The sequence below is a fragment of the Carassius carassius genome, chromosome 37 (assembly GCF_963082965.1).
Source record: "Carassius carassius chromosome 37, fCarCar2.1, whole genome shotgun sequence".
Taxonomy (NCBI): domain Eukaryota; kingdom Metazoa; phylum Chordata; class Actinopteri; order Cypriniformes; family Cyprinidae; genus Carassius; species Carassius carassius.
Genome location: NC_081791.1, coordinates 13,472,396 through 13,495,153, shown reverse-complemented (window position 1 = coordinate 13,495,153; position 22,758 = coordinate 13,472,396). Strand labels below are relative to the sequence as shown.

The 22,758-nt window shown below is 37.0% G+C and overlaps 3 protein-coding genes across 6 annotated transcripts in view; 1 reads left to right on the top strand and 2 right to left on the bottom strand.

Moving 5' to 3' along the window:
* The window catches only part of LOC132118055 (acidic mammalian chitinase-like), a 71,577-nt gene extending 66,214 nt beyond the window's left edge, over nucleotides 1-5,363 (bottom strand). For both annotated transcript variants that reach the window (XR_009425877.1, XM_059527557.1), the window contains exons 1-10: nucleotides 5,236-5,363; nucleotides 5,113-5,139; nucleotides 4,729-4,933; nucleotides 4,418-4,474; nucleotides 4,170-4,335; nucleotides 3,589-3,713; nucleotides 3,319-3,439; nucleotides 2,989-3,177; nucleotides 2,767-2,883; nucleotides 2,550-2,682 (exon numbers count right to left, since the gene is read on the bottom strand). Coding sequence is in view for 1 of the 2 variants with exons in the window: in XM_059527557.1 (XP_059383540.1) it covers nucleotides 2,550-2,682; nucleotides 2,767-2,883; nucleotides 2,989-3,177; nucleotides 3,319-3,439; nucleotides 3,589-3,713; nucleotides 4,170-4,335; nucleotides 4,418-4,474; nucleotides 4,729-4,933; nucleotides 5,113-5,139; nucleotides 5,236-5,263 (1,168 nt within the window). In the remaining variant the exon portion in view is untranslated. The remainder of the gene's footprint in view (nucleotides 1-2,549; nucleotides 2,683-2,766; nucleotides 2,884-2,988; nucleotides 3,178-3,318; nucleotides 3,440-3,588; nucleotides 3,714-4,169; nucleotides 4,336-4,417; nucleotides 4,475-4,728; nucleotides 4,934-5,112; nucleotides 5,140-5,235) is intronic.
* LOC132118065 (N-fatty-acyl-amino acid synthase/hydrolase PM20D1.1-like) overlaps nucleotides 1-22,758 on the top strand; it is a 324,185-nt gene that overhangs the window by 97,227 nt on the left and 204,200 nt on the right. The window lies entirely within an intron of this gene.
* LOC132118054 (neurofascin-like) lies at nucleotides 9,373-22,721 on the bottom strand. Of its 3 annotated transcripts, none has more exons than XM_059527554.1 (27): nucleotides 22,468-22,721; nucleotides 19,639-19,750; nucleotides 19,405-19,510; nucleotides 19,004-19,194; nucleotides 18,794-18,916; nucleotides 17,773-17,943; nucleotides 17,385-17,496; nucleotides 17,075-17,259; nucleotides 16,199-16,330; nucleotides 15,972-16,115; nucleotides 15,767-15,878; nucleotides 15,443-15,606; nucleotides 15,087-15,234; nucleotides 14,854-14,978; nucleotides 14,673-14,774; nucleotides 14,371-14,583; nucleotides 13,374-13,450; nucleotides 13,036-13,261; nucleotides 12,820-12,935; nucleotides 12,524-12,734; nucleotides 12,323-12,445; nucleotides 11,727-11,900; nucleotides 11,506-11,637; nucleotides 11,349-11,415; nucleotides 11,068-11,079; nucleotides 10,358-10,393; nucleotides 9,373-10,263 (listed from the first exon to the last, which is right to left on the bottom strand). In XM_059527554.1, the coding sequence occupies exons 2-27, from the start codon at nucleotides 19,724-19,726 to the stop codon at nucleotides 10,032-10,034; spliced, it is 3,522 nt and encodes a 1,173-aa protein (XP_059383537.1). In that variant the 5' UTR covers nucleotides 19,727-19,750; nucleotides 22,468-22,721; the 3' UTR covers nucleotides 9,373-10,031. The 3 variants fall into 3 exon arrangements, with proteins under 3 accessions (XP_059383537.1, XP_059383538.1, XP_059383539.1); XM_059527555.1 differs by lacking the exon at nucleotides 22,468-22,721 and adding an exon at nucleotides 20,594-20,790; XM_059527556.1 differs by lacking the exons at nucleotides 18,794-18,916; nucleotides 19,004-19,194; nucleotides 19,405-19,510; nucleotides 19,639-19,750; nucleotides 22,468-22,721 and adding an exon at nucleotides 17,631-17,677 and having other exon boundaries at nucleotides 17,773-17,857.

The following is a 22,758-nucleotide window of genomic DNA, read 5'->3' as shown; positions in this document are numbered from 1 at the left end:
CTTTGCCAATGACGACGTTTTTCATCAATAAAATTAAAATATATATATATATGTAAAGCTAATAGAACTAGATGTTTCAATCCCTTTAGAAGGAAACTCCTGATAGTAGCAATCGGTGTTGAGCGGTAAAAACAAAGGGAGGGTAAGGTGTGCCATTGGGGTCATTAGGTGGGAACCCTGCTTTATCGACGTTTCATTGATTTAAGCCCACAACATCTCCAGAAGGCTCAACAGTGTACCCAGTGTCCCGGGTACACCCCCCTCCATGCCATACCCTCTATGTCCCTGATGGGTTCTGCATGGCAGGGGTGTCCTTCTCCCTGAGTCAGGCCTAAGCCTGACCGCATACCATCTTTCTCTACCTTACTGCCCAGATGGGATCCTTGCGCTTGATCCAGAGCCAGTTACTGCTTTTTTCAGCAGCACTTGATATGGACTTGATGGCCTGTTGGAGAGAGTGACCCTTCACCCCTATTTTTTTTAGCAAACTGGTGGTAGATGTTGCAACAAATCCCCTGCATCCCACCTCTACTGGAAAGATGCTAGTCTTCCAGCCGTTCTGGGATGCTTCAGCTGCCAGGTCAGATTATTTATTTGTTCTTTTTCCTCTCATAAGCCTCTTCGACCCCCTCTTCCCATGGTACTGTTAATTCGACAACATATACCAGCTTTGATGTTAGAGACCACAGGACCATGTCTGGCCGGAGTGTTGTAGCCACTATTTCTGGGGAAAACACAAGCTTCTTATCAAGGTCCACTTCCAATTTCCAATCCCGCGCTGATTGCAGGAAGCTTGCAACTTTTGGTGTTATAGGATGCTATGGATGTTGGCCAGGTGGTACAAAATTTGTAAAGTTGACCTGTCCTGCCAATGTTTGTGGGAGGTTGTATGTGGTGGTTCGTCCCTATTCTAGTATTGATGCCAGTTCTCTAAGTACTTGGTTATGCCGCCAAGTATAGCGCCCTTGGGTGAGACTTGTAGTGCACCCTGATAGAATGTGCCTTAGGGATGCAGGTACTTGACACAGGGAACAGGCGGGATCTTCTCCATACCACTGTTTCATATTTTGAGGGGATGGTAGCAGGTCGTATGTGGCTCTGATGACAAAACTCAGCCGTACTCCATCCATTTCCCAGATGTCACGCCAACTGAGCTTTTTCTTCTCCAGACCCTCCCAGCTGGTCCATTTCCCCTGCTTGGCCATTGAGACAGCTTTGGCATGTTGCTCACCCTCCTCCTGTCTCCTAACTTCTTCTACCACTAGCTGTCTCTTCTGCACTGATGTTGCTTTGTGCCACAGAGGAGTTTTTGGGATGAGTCCGAACCCTGCCCTCCCATGCTGTACTTGTCCAACCACATCTCTGAAGTGAAGCGCAGACTTTGCACTCTGAACAGCTTCTGATGGAGTCCACTTCCTTCCTGCTACCACTCGGGGGGCCGCTGCTCGAATGACTGCATCCTCGGATTCAGTCAGGGTCATGACGAGCCTTGCCTTGGTGCATTTGAACTCTTCCACGAGCCCTGTGATTGGTAATTCCAGCTTGCCATGTCCATAAAGTCCGACGGAACTTAAACAACGTGGAATTCCCAGCCACTGCTTCAACTGTGTGCTTATCAGCCGTTCCAACTTTTCAACTTTTGTGATGGGGATCTCATACACAGTTAACGGCCACAAGAGTCTTGGGAGTATGCAAAACTGAAAGCACCACACCTTAAGTTTTCCTGGTAACAATGTCTTGTTAATGCGCTCCATATACATTTTGATATCATTTTTTAGATGTCCAAACTGCTCGGTGTCTCTGAGTTTCATATCATACCATCTCCCCAAGCTCTTTACTGGCATTTCTAAGACTGTTGGTACAGGTGTTCCTCCGACATGAAATCTTTGGTCTGTGATATATATACATGACCTTTAACACTAGCTTGCTCTATTCGTTTTCTATTCTATCTGTTTCCTTTTTATTTATTATATTATTTAAAAGCCCTTGCTTCATGTACCGTGTTAAGCTAACTGAGACTTGTTATAGCACTTATATATCATTGAACTTTTTGTTGTTTTTGATTGCTTCCACTGTCCTAATTTGTAAGTCGCTTTGGATAAAAGCGTCTGCTAAATGAATAAATGTTAATGTAAATAATTACTGTAAATTCAGTCATTGTCACAAAATAAACTGTGACAGATTAAGACACAGACCTGACTGTAGATTATCTATTATTTTTATCATCTTAAAAAGTACTTAAAAGGCAATCACAGTGTTAATTATAATGATTTATCAGAGCTTATTTTGCCACATAAGAAAAAATATATAATGGATTGGTAATTCATAATTATGACAATATGATATTAAGTCATTATGAAATCATAATTGTGAATCTCAGTTTCTACTTTTTGTCTTATATTTATTACTTAGCATCTCATCATTGGTAATTCTTGTCTCATAATTATAAAGTAAGTTTTAAAGACTTTTCATGTCATAATTTTGATTTACCAAAGCATGATTTTTCCCTTCTGTGACAATAATGCCCTTGATTAAGATATAAGATGTACCTCTATTAAGAAGTGTCCTGAGATGTCCAATGAGAGGGTATTTGCCCTGATCACAGAACTGTCCTGTAAAGTCATCAAGATCCAGAGCCCAGACGAAAGCTCCTCCAAACTTTTCCTCCTTTAGGTAGTTCACCTGAAGCAGAACAGATGTAGTTATTTTGAGCGTGAGAGCTGCATTACATTTCATGTATTTCCCAATCTTATGATATATCCTTACCTTAGTCTCAAAGCTTTCCTTGTTGTCAAATCCCACCCATTCATGTCCTTTTGTTGCATAAGGAACTTTCTGATCATCAATCCATTCCACAGAGGTTCCTTGAAGGAAAGTACAGACCTGATGGGAGATTATCGGTTCATTACTCTTCTGATTTTATTTTACACAATCAAATAACAAGCTGTAATGTACAGTAAATCCATGTGTTCAGATTGAAGGTAAGACCTCATAATAGGACCAGAATCCGGCCTCTCTGGTGTATTTTCCAGCTGATCCAGAACCATTAGCTGGAGCTCCAGCTCCACTGGGTCCAGAAAGTGAAGACAGACGAAATGTTCTTCCATATGTAGCAAAGCCCATCCTCAGCTTCTCCACAGGAGCGCCCTGATCTCTCCAGTATCTCATTGCAAAATCCTGCATTGTTATGACAAATCACTTATTTCCTGTTGCATGTTTCCTGCTTCTTGTTATATGCAGTGACTCACAGTCTCATTAACAATCATTTAAATGTTACGCATGAAGTTAAGAATACAGTAGGATATATGGCCGTCTTACAGTATTATAGATTTTCCCTCCTGGGTATCCAGAGCCAGCTAACAGAGGACTGTTGTGCCCGGTGACATTTTCCCATGAACCATAGAAGTCATAGGTCATCACATTAATGAAGTCCAAATACCTGCATTACATATTATTATGAAGTTCAGAGTCATCAGCTCAGACTCAAGACATAGAAGCAAATAATGTGTCAGAATGTGTGGGTCTTGGCCAGACTACATATTCATTTGATTCATATTAATTCATTTAAAAATTCTTTAGAAGACATACTTGGCAATTTCTGCAATTTCATAACCAGCATCAATGGTTCCTTTCCCAGCAGCCACTGCAGCAGTGAGCATGAGTCTGGGACGTCCAGTGGCAGCACTCTCTGCCTCGTAAGCTTCCAAGAGCTCCTGTAATAGTCAAAGTAAATTATAATAAAAAAAAGTATATATATAAACAATCTAATATAAACCTGTAAATAAACAGTTTTTGGATTTTGAAAAATGTTACATAAATAAATATAATGAGGTAAAATTAATAATATTCACATTTTGCACTCTTTCTAGGTCACTAATCAATTTATTATATTTGTGGCATTGATCATGACTCTTTTTACAGATGGTCAGAACCCTTTAGGTTTAAAACAAACTTGTGTAGTTCTTATAACTTGTGTAGTTCAAATACTTACAAAAGAAAATACTATTTTCACTAGTGGACTTACATACTCATTCTTTCTCTGATTATCTATTATCTTTATTGTTTTGTACTTAAGCATTCAACCATGTTATCATCTCATCATATAAACAGCATAATTCGATTTTTAAAACTACTGTATTGTGTAAAAATATCTGTAAATACTGCAGTACCTTACAGAGCAGAGTGAACCTCTGCTTGTCTTCTGGAGGACTTCCACGGGAACCCGGATACTCCCAGTTCAGATCCAGACCATCAAAGCCATGTTTCCTCAGAAATGTGATGGAGGACTGAATAAACGTCTGCCTGTTTGCTGATGTGGACACCATGATACTAAACCTGATGAGAAGTACCATGAAGATGAAACAGTTATGTTTAACACACATCCTTCAAAATTCACTGTTTTAAGCAGGATTCTTACTGTTCTGAGCCAAAGCTCCATCCTCCGACAGCCAAGAGAGTCTTCAAGCCGGGATTTCTGTCAAGTCAAATATTTGTATCATTATTTGCTTTAATGTCTCTGTCAAATTATCACTTCACTCTTAAAAAATGTGTGTGTGCACTTTGGATGGGTTAAAAGCAGAGCACAAATTCCGAGTATGGGTCAGCATACTTGGCTGTATGTCACTTCACACTCACACACTTTATTTTTAAGATTGTATTCAAAACTACATAATGCATTCTATTTGATTAAAAAACGCATTCACAAACAAAACATCAGATAGCACATACTTTTCCTTTAGTCCATTGAAAGATTTGTAGAGAGTTTCATCATTCCATTCAAAAGTGGTCAACTCATTTGCCGGATTGATGATGGAAAAAGCATAAATTAAATGAGTGCACAGATGTGGATCCACATTTTCTGGCATGTACTTGCCAACACCAGGTCTGTACTGAGACCAGTTTGTGAAGTAGCAAACCAGTTCGGAGGCCCATCCTAAAATACATAAATTCATAATACATATAAAAATATAATATACAATTATTATTTACAATACATTTTAGAAATATAATTGAAAGCACTTTTGCAGAATGGCTAAATTATTATTAGAAGTACTACATAGTGGTTTTTAAATGCAGTATTTAAGAAGAAACAACAAATTAAAAGAAAATTACCAAATTGACACAACGCCAGGGAAAAGCCTGAAACAAGATAAAAAGAAATGTAAACATATAAAAGGCTCCAAGGCCATCAAGCTCTTAAAAAAATGTAATTCTGTAAGATCAGCAATCACTTACCAGCTAGAAAAATTAATTTGGTCATCATAATGTGATGGTTGTATCAGTCAAGAAGAAACGTTGTCTGCTGCTGCTGTATGAATGACAGAAGTTATTGTTTATATAACCCCCAACACACAGAACTTCTAACATAATACCAATGATTAACCAAAAACAAGAACACATTAATTTCCCTAAAATAGCTGTTCCCTGTCATCTGCCCTGGATGTCATTACACAAGACATTGCATTTTAACAGTGTTAATATTTTGTACATTGTGATTGTAGGAGTGCTTGTTCCGTTTTTTCAACTTCAATAACTGAGTTCAGTGAATCAAATGTCTAATTGTAATGGTCATTTCAATGATACAGGCCCATCTGATTCAAAACTACGTCTACTGCAAAGAATATACATTAATCAAAAAAGACTGTCAAATATCCCTTAGATTTACATTTTTTCCAAAGCAACTACACAAACATAAACAAGTTGTCATATAAAGACATTCAAACATTCATAGTGCACAGTGGCAGGAATCTAGAAATCTAGATTAGGAGGCAAGCTAGAGTAGAGGGGAAATTGTTTTTTTTTCCATCTCTATGAAACACAACTTTCAGGCAGCAATATAATGCACCATTAATTCCTATTACAAAGTAATACTCAGTAACATTAGGTTGTTCCCGGTGTCAACATATTCAGTGCACATCCGGTCTGATCACCTGCTATTCATGCTTCAAGGATCTGAAAAGTATGTCATCATTCCATTTGTATGTTAAAAGCTGATTTGAATAGTCAGTAGTAAAAATTTCACTGCTATGGTGATAAATCAGAATAACAGAATACATAGCTGATATAAAAAACTGGATGTGTGTAGTAATTTTCTACTGCTAAATCCTGAAAAAAAAAAAAAAAAAAAACCTGAGTGTTAATTATCGGACCAAAAACCTCAGAATGTAATAACCTAGAACACTGTCTAGCGCTTGAAGGTTGCTCTGTTAATTCCTGTCATCAGTTAGGAACCTAGGTGTGCTATTTTGATCACATTTCGACAGATCCTCTGCTAAGACCTTGTCACCTCGAGACCACGAGAACCAGACACATCCTCTGCTTAATCTGACTTGTCTTGTGACTACATCCCGTTGGCATACAACTTGTTATTTTACAGTAAGCTTTTATTAAAACAAGATGTTGGCATGCACTACCAAATTAACAAGGTAACCTACCCCTGTCCATATTTCAAATCTTCCATTTATGTCTAAAATTTTAGAAAAAGTTGTGTCTGCTCAATTGAGCACCTTCCTGCACAAAAAATGATCTGTATGAAGAATTTCAGTCAGGTTTCAGGCCCCACCATAGCACAGAAACTGCACTTGTTAAAATTACAAATGACCTGCTTCTTGCGTCAGATCAAGGCTGCATCTCATTTCTAGTTTTACTTGATCTTAGTGCTGCGTTCGACACCATAGATCATGACATACTCATAGATCGATTACAAAACTATATAGGTATTCAAGGGCAGGCTCTAAGATGGTTTAGATCCTACCTGTCCGATCGCTACCATTTTGTATACTTAAATGGGGAGTCATCTCATTTATCATCAGTAAAATATGGAGTGCCACAAGGATCCGTCCTAGGTCCCCTTCTATTTTCAATATACATGTTGCCCCTTGGTAATATTATTAGAAAATACGGAATTAGCTTCCACTGTTATGCTGATGATACTCAGCTATATATCTCAACGACACCAGATGAAACCTCTAAATTATCTAAGCTAACAGAGTGTGTTAAAAATTTAAAAGATTGGATGACCAATAATTTTCTCCAATTAAATTCGGATAAGACAGAGATATTAATTAATGGACCAAAAAACATTACACAGAATCTTGTAGATTACAATCTGCAACTAGACGGATGTACTGTTACTTCTTCTACAGTCAAAAATCTGGGTGTTATATTAGACAGCAATTTGTCTTTTGAAAATCATATTTCCCATGTTACAAAAACTGCATTCTTCCATCTTAGAAACATTGCCAAGCTACGAAACATGTTGTCTGTTTCTGATGCAGAAAAGCTAGTTCATGCATTCATGACCTCTAGACTGGACTATTGTAATGCACTTCTAGGTGGTTGTCCTGCTTCTTCAATAAACAAGCTATAGGTAGTCCAAAATGCATCGGCTAGAGTCCTTACCAGGTCAAGAAAATATGATCATATTACCCCAATTTTACAGTCTCTGCACTGGCTACCTATTAAGTTCTGTATCAGTTACAAATTATCATTACTTACCTATAAGGCCCTAAATGGTTTAGCTCCTGCGTACCTAACTAGCCTTCTACCACGCTACAACCCATCACGCACCCTAAGGTCACATAACGCTGGACTTTTGGTAGTTCCTAGAATAGCAAAGTCCACTAAAGGAGGTAGAGCTTTTTCACACTTGGCTCCCAAACTCTGGAATAGCCTTCCTGATAATGTTCGGGGTTCAGACACACTCTCTCTGTTTAAATCTAGATTAAAAACGCATGTCTTTCGCCAAGCATTTGAATAATGTATCTTAAATTTTGAGTATAGTTCTAATTCTTATTCTTTAGCTTGGGTTAAACTAATTAATTTTACTTTGTTGGAACAGCAGCTATGCTAATGATGTCTCTATTTGTTTCTATGTTTGCCTAGGATTACACAACTAGGATTTACACAAGCTCCAGTCTTGATCCAGAACACCTGAGAAGAGATGATGCTGACCCTCAGAGGACCCCAGATGATGCTAACCCTGAATCAACAACAAAACTAACAAATATTGCTACAAGTGTGACTGCATCATATAATAATTATTAATTATTAATAATATTAATAATGTTCATCATCTGGCTGACTATAAATTTTTCTACAAATCCTGTCATACGTGCACAAACTGACAGTCACCACTTACAAGCTTTTACTAAATATTGTAGAAACATAATTTTCTGTAAAGTTGCTTTGTAACGATTTGTATTGTAAAAAGCGCTATACAAATAAACTTGAATTGAATTGAATTGAATTGTTGTATTGTTGAGCAGGGTCACAACCAGTGGTTTACAGACCTTTGATAGGAGAACCACAATGAACAAAGTAATTGACACAGATAATTTCAGGTTAGTCTTTAACACTTGTTCTGCATGGTTATGTTTATCTTTATGGCCCAAATAAACTGACAGGCTGGATGATTACAGCTGCCACTTTCATTTGCACTGGAGTTGAAACCTACAAATGACTCCAAAAAACAATGCTAAACATTTAAATGGCAACCTTAAATTGGAATCTATTATGTGGTTAACCCAGATATTACCCTTCATCTATCCTGTGTGTGTCTTTAACACAATTAGACTTGTTGGTCTCCCAGGGTCAAATGAAGCTGATGTTCACATAGAGGAAAAAGGAACAAGTCTAAGAATATCTGTTATACCATAATCTGTTATAAAACGATTAAGAAAACAGTCATTTAACAGTGTGACGTGATATTTCACTTCCCTGTTGTGAACTTCCTTCTATGATTGCACAGAATGCTGTATTATAAATGTTAAGTAGCACTAAATATTGCAAGCCAATCACGCAATGTTCGTTTAGCACAGGAAACGTGACTGAGACATGAACTAAATCACTGAACTTACTGTAAATGTACTGATAAATCATTATCAGCTCTGCTATTGTTAGACATGTTTTTTTCTGTTTCAAGGTCATAAAACGAAACATAATATGCAGCTTACAGAGACTGTTGTCTGAATATAGCTCAGGTGTGTAAGTGTGTTCGTGTTGTTGAGGGTATGGTCAGTTAATTCTGCCCTATAATGGAGAATATTGCCATATCAGACTCATAAAGGCCACTTAAAGTATCAGGAGTTCACACATATGAAAACAGTCTTATTGTTTACTTACTCTCATGTAGTTCAAACCCCGTATGTGGGACAGATGTGAGCTTCGGAGGAAGGCAAGATTATATATTCTGATCTGTTCTTCACACAAATCTTTAATATGACTTTAAAAGAGTTGGAAGATAACAGTGAATTACTCACACAAAACATTTTTATGGTGCTTTATATTGTGTTTTGCTCTCTTTGGAGCATGATAGACCATGGTCACCGTGAACTGTTATGACCTTTACTTCAGTTATGACAAAGACATTAATTCTCTTGATGCATTTTAATAACTGAAGCACTACACTTATGATAGTACTCTTAACAGACTCAAAAATATATACAAAAAACATGATGCATTTCACACTATAATAAGCAGCGAAGGGTTAGATTGTATTTTGTGTAAGAATAAATGGTTTGTAGTCCATTAATGTGACCTACCGAGCAGCGAATTCACAAAAACACAAGTGTGCTATTGAAAAATAAAATATACACGAATTAGTAGCAAATTTCATTGAGATCAAAAACTGGTTAAACAATAAAGCCCTATGGGTGTTCTTGATGCTCAACATCTCTTCATACATCTGTGTAATTAAATCTGTGTGAAATGATCCAGAATGTTATTTTATAACATGAGTTTGTTCAATGAATCAAGCTTCCATCAGCCGTTTTCTTTCAGTCTTTTTATCAACATGATAAACACATCAAGGCATCTTCGCTTGGCCTCCTCGCACATGATTTGTGGATTTGAAAAACACTGATTGGTACTTTTACTGTAAATCACCAGAAACAGCTTTAAATCACACCTCTATATGCACTACTCATTTGCAGCCTGTCCGACAGATTAAACCGATCATAATCTTGTGTTGTGTGTTTTGAGGTGCGTGTAAAGTTAATTCAGTTGGACACTGTAGGCATCCACCATGAGCTCTAAGCAAAAGAGTAGATGGCCACAGGAGACGTGGGCTCAGAGCTGTCCTGGTACGGGCTCCTGTCCATGTTCCTCTTACTGACGCCCGTGTACTCGCCGATGAAAGAGCCATCCTCGTTAAACTCGATCTCTTCACCCTCACCGTACTCCATGAGGCTGTCGTCACTGTTCGTTCTTCTGCCAATGTGCTCGATCGCACCTTGACTGCGTCCCTGACGACTTTCTTCCTCACTGAGGAGGAAATGATTCATTTGAGACAAATTTTACGGGGAAGAAGATCTTAATTATTGCAAACAAAGCACATAAATCTTAAAGAGATGCATACCGCCTGGTATAGGGCATTGTGGACACTCGTGTTATCCTGATATAGAAGCCAAGAAGTCAAAATTAATATGATGTGAAGCAGCAAACATAAACATTACATACAAAACATGAAACAAAACAGTAGTCAATAAAAAAATACACTACCGTTCAAAGGTTTGTGGTCAGTAAGATTTTTTAATGCTTTTGAAAGTTTTTTATGTTTTTTATTACATTAATATTGTAAAATATTATTTACAAAGAATTGTTTTCTATTTGAATATATTTTAAAAAATTATTTATTCCTGTGATCAAAGCTGAATTTTCAGCATGATAACTCCAGTCTTCAGTGTCACATGACCCTTTAGAAATCATTCTCAAATGCTGATTTGCTGCTTAAGAAACATTTAAGATCACAAGTATCAATGTTTACTGAATAATATTTTTGTGGAAACTGTGATACATTATTTTATGGGCAGAAAGTTCAAAAGAACAGCAATTATTTGGAATTATTTGAAACTCTTTTTCAAATTATTATCATAAATATTCTTTTGAACAATTTAATACATCTGCTGATTAAAAGTATTCATTTTCACAAACCATTGAACCAGTAGTGTAAAAATGGTTTACAAATCACTTAATCGTTAGACTGGAATAGTTGTAGTGTATTAAAGTACTACAGTAAAAATGGAGCCATTTAATTAAACAACATGTTAAAAATGACATGAATCATACCTCTCAAGAGACCTTCAGTGGTCCAGTCGCAAAAGACATAAAACAAAAATAAAGGGGGAATAAACAAAGTGAGAAATGTGTGATGGATGGAGTGATGGAAAAGGAACAATTATTGTGGTGTACAGTACATACTCCAGATCAACCTGTGCTAATGTGATAATGTTATGATGTAAATGATAGGATTCACAGGCTGTTTTTATGTAAGTGCATCACTGAAAATAAAGTGTGTCTGTAGTAAATAAACGTAAGAAAACTTTCAAAATTTTCTAAATCGAAGTCACCTGTAATCAAACGTTCCATTCTCTCTATCATCCAGTTGCTCCAGTGCAAAGTCCCTCTTGTCCCGCACTTATAAAAAAACAAACAAACAAAATAATGTTTTGCCACATATATTATATATAATTACATGCAACTTGTCTCAAGGAATTTCTATCGCACCTGGGTACTTTCCTCCTCGGCTCCTCTTGATGAAAAAGACTATGAGCATGATAAGAACAAGGAGAGCGACTGCACACATTAAGCCAATGAACCAACCCTGGGTCACAATGTCCACTTGATCCCGGGTATATTCTGTTCATGCACACAGCCAATCATGCAGACGTGTCAGGAATTTTGGTTACAGATCATTGACCATATGAATGTAAATGAAGACACCATACCCTCAGTTGTAAAATGGGGTGATTCCTCTGTGAATGCCTCCCCGACTCCAGCCTCGGTTTGTGCTGCCAGTGAGAACTTGTATCGTGTGTAACGGTCAGATCGCCGCAGGGAGAAGTAGGTGATGTTCGGAGGAATGTATTCAACCTGGATTCTGTCACCCAGAGTGACGTTCACTACAGAGAAATGATAATCACAGTCTTGTAAGGCTAGATACCATTAAGAACCCTGATGTGTGAGCTCATTTAGTCATTTTCATGTTAATGATTACAAAATAAATAAAATGCTGAAAACCTACAAATGATGACATCATTTTAAGTAATGCTATTTGGGGAAAAGATGTTTTTTACATCAGTAAACTAAATATTAGTTCAAGAGAATGATGATGTCGTGAGAATAGTTTATATAATTTACACATATACCACCATTCAAAAGCAAGAATGCATTAAATTGATTAGCAATAAAACATTTATAAAGCTACAAAAGATATCCATTTTAAATAAATGCTGTTCTTTTGAAATTTCTACTTAAAAAAAAAAAAAGAATTTGTGACTAATGCTTTTAAAAAAGTAATGAGAAGTGATGTAAGTGCACTTACATGACTGATATTTGAGGATATATCCGGTCAGAATGCCATTGGGTTCTGCAGGTTCTTCCCAGTCCAGGTAAATGGTGTCATAGTGCCGGTGCATGATTCTGAATGATCTGGGAATCGAGGGCACTAGAATGGAAGGGAGATGCACGTAAGAAGTCAAGTATGTGTTCTTTGTGTTATAATGTTAAGAGAACAGTTTAATACCTCCTTCAGGTGTCTGAAACTCAATGGTGTTGCTGGGCGGCCCCTCAAAGCGATTATTGGCTACTACAATATAAATCTTGTAGTTACTATATGGTACAAGACCGGTCAGGGTCCCAGACAGACGAGGTCCATTAGCTTTAAAACTCTTGGTCTTAATCCTCCTGCTCACAGTGTGCCAGGGCAGGCGACTGCTCTCTCTCCAGTAATAAACCTGAGAAACCAACCACAGCTCCATCAGCAGCCCATATTATTTACTGCATGCAAATCAACTGACCTGAGCATCTAAGAAGGCATACTTTGTACTCCTTTATTTCACCCATGATGTCAGCTCGTGCCACTGGTTCCCAGTGGACTGTCAGCGTTGAACTCTCGATGTCTGACACTCCCAGGTCAGATGGAGCAGCAACAGGACCTGTTAGAGAACACTATATGAGCGAAACACTGACTCGCATCTCTTTTTCTAATGTATGTTGAACAGAACTTCAGGGTTACTGAAGTAGATGTGAACTTACGGTCCTCCCCAGAGTAGCCAATCACAACAGGGGATTCTGGGCCATAGCCAAAGAAGTTGACGGCCTGAACTTTAATCTCATAGGGTGTGAAGGTGTCAGTGTCATAGATGATGTAGCTGCACCACCAGTATGTTGTGTAGTTCTTCCACTCTTCCCTTGAATCCCTTCTTCTCCACCAAACCATGTAGCCCAGTTTCGGCCCATTCCATTCTCTGTACTCCAGTGGCTACATACACAACAAATACATCACAGTTCATATAAATCATATGCATGCGATTACATCCCAGTCAGCATCTCTGACTACAATAACTGTCATCCATCAATCAACAGTACATCACCTCCCAGCTGATCTCCATGTTATTTCTGAACACTCCGCTTCCCATTCCTTGGATGTTCCTTGGGATGGCATCAGGCACTAAAGACACAAAAAATAACTCATATATATATATAATATAATATAATATAATATAATATAATATAATATAATATAATATAATATAATATAATATAATATAATATAATATAATATAATATAATATAATATAATATAATATAATATAATATAATATAATATAATATAATATAATATAACCATTCAAAGTTTTTTTTAATTAATAGTTATTCAGCAAGGATGCATTAAGTTTATAAAAAGTTACATTAAAAAAACCTTTATAATATAACAAAAGATTTCTATTTCAAAGAAATGCTGTTCTTTCGAATGTTTCGAAGTATGTTGAAAACATTTATCATGGTTTCCACAAAAATATTAAGCAGCACAACTGTTTTCAACATTGACAATAATAATAAATGTTTCTTGAGCAGCAAATTTGTATATTAGAATAATTTGTAAAGATTAAAATGACACTGAAGACTGGAGTAATGATGCTTAAAATTCAACTTTGCATCACAGGAATAAATTACATTTTACATTATATAAAACATAGAATACTGCCATTCTAAAATGTAATAATATTTCACAATAATGGCCTGTTCACACCAAATATGATAAGTATATTGATAACTATACAAGTGTCCATGTTTATTATAAGCATATGCTGCAGTTTTGTTGCCTGCCTCTTTAAATGTTCAAGCTCTTTAAAATCATGTGGATTCTGATTGGCTGTTAATGTTTTTATTCATCAATCTGAAAGTGATACCGACAATATTATTCCACTGTGCTGTAATCATTATAGTTGTGGTGTGGACTTTGCTACTATTTTTTAATTTATAACCATTTTTAAAACTACATCTTTATTGTTATTACAGTTGTCGTCCTTGCTATGAATGGACCTTGTCAGTAGTTTTGAACGAGAATAGAACAGAATAGGGACCTACCAGCTCCTCCTGTCTGGTAGTATTCAGACGGCCAGCTGGGTTTACTGGGACCTATACCGTTGATAGCGATGACCCGGAATCTGTACTCTACAAATGGTGTCAGCTGTAAAATGACAGAGTTTAGGCTCCCCGGGTAGCTGGACAGGTTCTTCCAGCCACTTGGCAGCAGCCAATAGTCTGCAAGGAGATCTTCAGTATACTGAACCAGGTACTCTAAAAAAAATTAATTCAGAATTATGTCATTGTAAAGCTAGATTGTATCAAATTTGTGTTTGCATCTATGTTTGTGTGGATGTGTGTGCCTTTAATAGGACTGTGGTTGCTCAGTCCTGGTACCCAGGTGAGTCTAACGCTCCTCTCTGATGGGTCTGATATCTCTAGGTCACTGGGCGGGTCTGGACGATCTGAAATCAAAAATATACATCAATAATATGCTCATGTTTGTACCGCATACATGTATAGAAACTGTATATGTGTTGGTACCCATCACAGTGAGTTTGGCTGAGGCAGTGACCTCCTCCAGTTCACTTTTAACCCTGCAGGTGTAGACGCCTTCATCTTGTCTGTACACATCAGCAATGCTCAGAGAATCCTCATCCCTGGTCATCCTGTATGACACAAAGCAGTCAAATACGGTCTCTTTTACTGTAGTAAACCACTAGAATAATTCATGGCACTTGTGCTTTTGGCCAGATGTAGCAATTTGTTGTGTTTACCTCCTTCCTAAGATCAAGAACTTCTTGTCCTTAAGCCAAGTGACGGTGACATCCAGATTTTGGTCAAATTTAATCTTACAATCAAAGCGAGCCAGACTTCCTCTTATGACTACAGTATTGTGTGGGGCACGGACGATTTTAATGGGCTCTATAAAATAAAAATATGTTTAATCTTCAAACAATCAGGTTAACTTGGGTTATTATGACACATTTACAAGTAAAAAGGAGAATCACGATTCTATAAAGCAAAAAGTTTGTATTTTCTTCTAGGCTTTTTTGTTTTAATGGACTCGTACTTATGAAATATGGGTATGTTTAGTAGACATTTCAAAGAAGAAACTTTTCTAGATTCTGACCTTTGACCTCTAGTTGGACCTCCTTCTCATCTCGTCCAATGACATTGCTTGCAACACACACATAGCTTCCCTGATCTTGTAGCTTTGTATTTCTGATTTCCAGTGTACCATTTGGAAGAATCCTATGACGACCTCCCTCTAAGGGACCGAGTCCTCCTTTTGACCTATACACAGGTTGATTGAAAACTTTGCTATATACACTTTTGAAATGTTTAATGCAATTACTGCATGTTTTGTTTATTAACAACATCACAATATATATATTTCCTGGTTTTATTCTTGTATTTGTAGCAATTTTAAATTAGTGTAAGACAATATATTTACCAACGCAGGGCAGGTTTCGGAGAGCCAAAATATGGGCAGTCTAAATGAGTATGATTGCCTTCAGTTGTTTTAATGAGTTCATCTCTGGGACCTAACAGGCGAGGTTTCATATCTGCCAACAACATAGTAAAGTTGCAATTAATCATTAAAGCTGATGGTGCACGTAAATTCTAGAATTTTCAATCCAGCTTCTTCTAGCTCTTACCCATTACAGCCAAGAAAGCGTTTGCCATGATATAGCCATACTGGTTTGAAGCATTGCACTGGAACACAGCAGCACTGTCTGGAACCACAGCCCTGAACGTCAAAGTGTCTCCTGTAACCTGTCTGCCTGGACTCTTAGGAGCATCTAAAGTGAACACAGAAAAAATAAGCATTAAAAAGCTTAGCAGTGCACCCGGTTGTATATGAAGCTGTGTTTTATTTTCTCACCGCTGATTGGCTCTCCATTAACCAGCCACTGTATCTGTGGTCGAGGAATTCCATCAGCACTACACACTATACTACCACTGTCATCACGAGACAAAACCAGACTCTCAGGCTTCTCCACCCAGAACGGAACCGCTGCAGACGGAAAGAGATTAGAGAACAGTTAGCCATCTTGATTTTGTCATTCATCTTCATATTGTTCCATAATGCTTTTCTGTATAGATTTGTGTTTTTGAGCACCAAATCAGCATAATATAACGATTTCTGAAAGATCATGTGACATTGAAGACTGGAGTAATGACTCCTGAAAATGCAGCTTTACCAATAGATATATCCAAATAGAAATGTATTTCAAATTGCAATAATATTTCACATTTCTGTTTTTGGTAGAAAATAAAATAAAATAAAAAATGCAGCCCTACTGAGCATTAGAGATTTCCTTGAAAAATATTTTAAAATTATAGAGGCCTCAAACTTTGAACAGTACTATGAATATGGAACCAGGTGTAATGTCACTTATGTTAGATGTTGTTTTAAATGTCAAAGCTGACACTGAAATGGTGTCAAATTAGATTTTTTAATTCTTCGGTTCTTAGTGAATAAAGACAAAAATGTTGATCTGTTCCTCACACAATGTATACATCAAATATATAGCAGTTTGGAATGTCGTTATGGTGCTTTTATAATGAGTCTTTGTTCAGTGACAGATGTGGTCTTGTCAATATGAAGCATTAACTGGAATTGTATAAAAAAGAACAGAGTAAACTTTCTTCAAATTCTCTGTTTACGTTCTATAGCAAAGAATGAACAACACATTTTTGGGTGAATCCACCTAATGAAAGTCATGAACAATGATAATAAAGTAATGAAGTATTCTACATTTGACCCTGACAGTGATGACGTGGTCCAGGCTGCCCATCCTGTTTGAAGCGGTACAGATGTAGTCTCCTCCATCATCCATTGAGACGTTCTTTATTCTTAGCGTCTTATTAAAGTTCTCCAACTTCTTTCCTGTCATGGACATCTCCTCCCAATCTTTAGTCCATTTGATGGAGGGAGTCGGACTACAAGAAAAAAGAGAGAATCAGAGGTACTAATGGTTAAAAACAGGTTTAACAACAAGCTAATCAACCTGCATTCAACTGGTGTCAGAAAACAGATATGTCTTCAAAATGATTTTAAAACTCACACTCCAGCAGCAAAACACTCCAAAATAATCTCTTCCCCCAGCATCGCAATGGTTGTACTGGCAGTTCCTTTAGGTTTCAGAAACTTGGGTGCTGTATGGGCTGCCATGCGAGCTACATAGACATAAAATAACACACATTTGATAGAGAACTTGGCACTTTACAAACCTGGCCAGAGCAGAAGTGAATAGTTAGTGGATCAGTCTGTTCAGTGTTTACAATAAAGAAGCATAAGAGTCCTAACTCACCATGGCGTTAGACTGTTAGATGGTTTTAATCATGGTTCTTCCTCAAACTGAACATACACAGACATAGGCATGGGGGAGTATTAAATCAGATTTGCTTAAGCAATAATCCCAAAGAAGAATGAAAATATTTCATCACACAGACCTGTGAGCACCTGCAGGATGAGGGGCGGTTTCTGCTGGATGGTGTTCGTGAAGGGGAAGCGCGCGACACAGACATAGTTTGTAAGAGCATCTTCTGCTACAATACTGGAGAAGTACAGATCTCCATTCTCTGCCTTTGATACTCGACGGTCCTGACGGATTGGTGCCATGGCTATGGAATAAAATGAAATTGGATACAAACTATAGCCAGTATATTTAAAGGCTTATTTAAGATTCAACAAACATAAGATACAGATACAGTACCATTTAAAAGTGTGGGCTAGGTAAATTTTCTTTTTAATTATTTTTCAGTTTTCCTTCAATGATCTCTGAAAACAGTTGTGCTACTTAATAATTTAGTGGAAGCAATGGTAAAAAAAATTATAATTTCTAGATGGAAAGAAAGTTTAAAAGAACAGCATGTATTTGAGATCGAAATCTTTTGTAACATAACTTTAACTTATTTAAAAAAACGACTGACTTCAAACTTTTAAGCAGTCATGTACATCCTAGTACAACTTAGCACTGACTGTGACGAGTCCAAAGCAACTTTAGATCATTTGTGACCCTGGACCACAAAAACAGTCATATGGGTCAATTTTTCAAAATTGAGATTTATACATAATCTGAAATCTGAATAAATAAAGATTTCCATTGATGTATGGTCTGTTATGATAGGACAATATTTGGCCGAGATACAACTATTTGAAAATCTGGAAAAATCTAAATATTGAGAAAATTGCTTTTAAAGTTGTACAAATTAAGTCCTTAGCAATGCATATTACTAATCACAAATTTAGTTTTTATATATTTACAGTAGGAAATTTACAAAATATCTTCATGGAACATGATCTTTACTTAATGTCCTAATGATTTTTGGCATGTAAGAAAAATCAGTCATTTTGACCCATACAATGTATTTTTGGCTATTGCTACATATACCCCAGCGACTAAAGGCTGGTTTTGTGATCAAGGGTCATATTTTATCTTTCATATCAGAAACCGCTAAGCTGGAGACTTACTGCTGTTCAGCCAGTAAGTGTCAGGTTTTGGAGGACCTACAGGAGGATTGCAGGGAAGGATGAGAGGAAGCCCAACAACTACTGAGACCGGCTCCAGATACTCCTTCAACCAGGTACGGGCCTCTGATCAGAGAAATTACATGTTCAAAAAACCCATTTACCAAATGTTATTGCTGTGAATTAACAGTTGCATGCTGTATACGGGCTTACTGGAGACACGCAGGTTGATGTAACTGGACAGAGCAGACCCAAACTCATTAGTCGCCGTGCACTGATAGACACCCTCATAGTCATCAGGACGACCCCAGAAGAAAATCTGTAATGTGCCAGAACGCCACTTCATGCTGACCTGAGGATCTCGAGCCACATTCAGGTACACTCCATTACGTGTCCATGTGAAGCTACATGCAATAAGTGTCATATATCAGTCAATGCATACATTTTACATTGCGATCAATTAATATTTTAGTACTTTTGACACAAAGACAAATAATAGGGAAGGAAAGGCCAAAAAAGGTCAAGGCAAGTAATCAAGTTAGTCCAATAAAGATTTGACATTTATGATTATATATTACAGTGTGTGGACACTAAAGTGCTTGTAGGATACTTACACTGGAGGTGGATTCCCTGTTGCTTCACACTCCACTATAATAGGGTCAACTGGATCTACTATGTAGTCTTGAGGACTTTCTTTAAATATCATTGGAGGCTGCCTGACTGTGAGGATGTACAGTACACATAAAAATATTATGTTAAACGGATTAAAAGGACAACGAATGAGAAAAAAACAATAAAGTTTGGTCACAAGCCCAGCTGTGGACAAGTTCCAAACAGCAGTTCCTCACCATCAGGAGGAATTTCCATGGCTAAAATCCGTGTTTGCTGTAGGATAATAAGTATGGCAGGAATCCTCCAACACTTCAGAGCTCGCATCTCTGCGGTGTACCTTATTGTGACCTAAAAAATAATAATAATAACACTAACACCAGTACTAAGATAACCACAAAATAATCAGATATTGACTTACGTATGCTTGTCTTGAATCTCCTTGTTTGTTAATTTATAACTAATCAGTTTTCATAATTATTAATGCTTTGTTTTGTTTTGTATGAGTTGCGTAGAAGTTACAGGTAAACCATGTAAACGCTGCGTTTGTAATGATGAAGTGCATAAACCAAACTATTCCATATGCAAATTAATCGCTGGTTGTATTGTTTTAAGTTCCCGCCCTCTTCCGCTTTCCTCAACTGTGATTCGCTGCCCACGATAGAGCTATTTGCATTTACGCACCTCCGTTCCCTGTGCGTAATCCTTCTGCGTCAATGATAGTTTTACATTCAGAACAAGCACGAACGTATTCATTTTGATATTTTAAAATGTAAAACCCGCTGAATTGTACATTACAATGTATGTTTAATATGTTTAAAGAAACAGCCGTTAATATATAGCTAAACGGACAAGATAAAAGACCAACAACAGAAAACTATTCGACTCCTTTGCACGGATAATTTAATACAATATAGGCCTACATATGCAAATACATAATGAATCTGTGTTTGTAAAATAGCATAATTTACTTACTACATCTTACTTCATAAGTTTCCTACAGTGACAAAAAACAATTAAGTTACACAAATCTAGCCAACTGAACTGGAGTATCCAGGATTCACAAAATCATATTTATCCGTGTCAGCAGGTAATTTCACAGTGCTAAAATAAAACAAATATTACACATTATACAAATACTGATATATTATACAATTATCACATTTGTCAAGTGCACCATCTGGAGATTGTTACCTTTTATATCAGCCCTGCAGTTTGTTTCCTCATTATGCTAATATTAATCTGTCATCATTGCCCCACTTTCCAAAAATGTCATTCCAATTTCAAATGTATTTGTTGCATTCAGATAGGTCCAAAACAATGTCAATCCAAGCAGATGTTTTCTGTAATGTATACCTCTCCAACTAACACCCCTCTTCATTGTCCCATGAACCATGAATGACGCCCCACCTCCTCCATCCATCCATCTCTCTCTCTCTCTCTCTCTCTCTCTCTCTCTCTCTCTCTCTCTCTCTCAGTATACTTATGGACGGTGTCCATAAAAAACAGCAAAATATATTTTAGTTATAATGACATAGGATTTACTGTAAAAATAGTGATTCAAGAATATAAGTCTTTATTTTAATGTCTGACCTTCTTTTAATTATCTTTCATATTTACATAGGCCTCAAATAGCCAAACTCAGCTGAAAGATATTTAGCATTCTTTCTGATTATGACATCAATGTGTGGGTCTCATTGTTTGGTCCTAAAAAACTAAGCTAACTCGTAATGAATGAAATGTTTGTTTCTCAGCAAAAATTCAAATGCGGTCATGCGACTCGTGACTGCATCAAAAAGAGATTTAAATCAGCTTTAATAAACTGGTGCCCTTTTTGTGTACTTTAAATATCCACTTTAACTGTAACCAAGCTTTAAACATAGTTAACATAAATTATCATGGTCAAAAACAGAAAAAAAAAGTTGAATGAACTGCATGTCACAACAGCGTCCCAGAGGGCAGAGCTTGACTCAGGAGAGAAGATGTGGGTGGAAACAGGATCTCAACCACTGAAACACATTCCCAGCCCACATCGGCTCAGGCATCCAGGGACGCATAAAGTACAATATGCCAGTACGGTCTTACTGTACACTCCACAGATGAGCTAATAAGACGAAAGAACAAAAAAGTTCTTGAGTCAGCTCACTTAGTGAACAGAGACATAAGCATGATCTAATTCTGGTCATGTTCCTCAGCACTTCAGTATCCTCAGGGGTGCGTATGACATCAGCAGCGCTGCAGTGCCATGCACCAGACTGTACAGCGCAGGACAGCAGCCTGAATGAACCGCTTCCTCCAGAGACGGGACAATGAAACCTCTGTCCACACGGACACAGTAAGCTGGCTCTGTTCAGACAGAATAACTCAGGGTTTTATCAGTAAAAGTGGCACTAAGCTTGTTTGGAAGAACATCCGCTGGTTAACCTGTCATGAGATGTTGAATCTAAACTATACAGTATAACCAAAATGAGAATAGGCTAACCTAAACTGCAAGATAGCACATTTTGTTTTCATATGCTGATTAATAATCAGTGGTTTTAGTACCATTAAAAAGTCTTTATTTTATGATCTGATTTTGCATTATTTTGGCAAAGCAATAAATAGCCAAACTCAGATGAAAGATATTGATATTTCACAGTTAGTGAGTAGTCTAAAAGCAAAATAGAATGAACTCATTTTACAGTTAGCCACGCACAATTCTTTATGTTTATTTTCATAACTACTAGCAGTCTCTTTAACAGACTCGTAACACGGTTTATACATGTCTGCGTTCTTTGTGACTCTGTCTTCAGTGACAAGTGTTAATTCAGAGGAAGCAGCTGACTCACAACTCTCAGCTCAAGTCAGAAAGAAGGATGACATTATAATGAAACATACATTGTTTGGCTAACAGTGACATCACACTGATTTACAGCCAGTAATGGTGGAACTCCAAAAGAAATATTAATACAAAGTTAAATATATTTAAAAAAAAATTATAAATATAAATTCATTAAATATATTTAAATGTATATTTAAAATTAAAAATCTACTTAAATAAATCATATATGTAATATAATGAAACTTACCCAAGTTGATATTTCAGTGGTTTCAGTGTTCAGATGGAGGATCCTGGGTCTGTTTTCAATTTACAAAAACATAATTATTGTGCTCTTTGTCCATGTTTTGTCTCCTAAACCATGACAGTCTGTCAAAAAAATCCACCAGTTGTTTGAAGTTTCAAGCAGAAGCTGAAGAAAAATAACTTCTCAGAGGGACACATTTGCACAACTCTCCAAAATAACAAACAGTGCTCTTGACTGATGTCCCAGTCACTGCTAGTCACATGAGCGATGACTATGTTTGGTTCATTTAAGCAT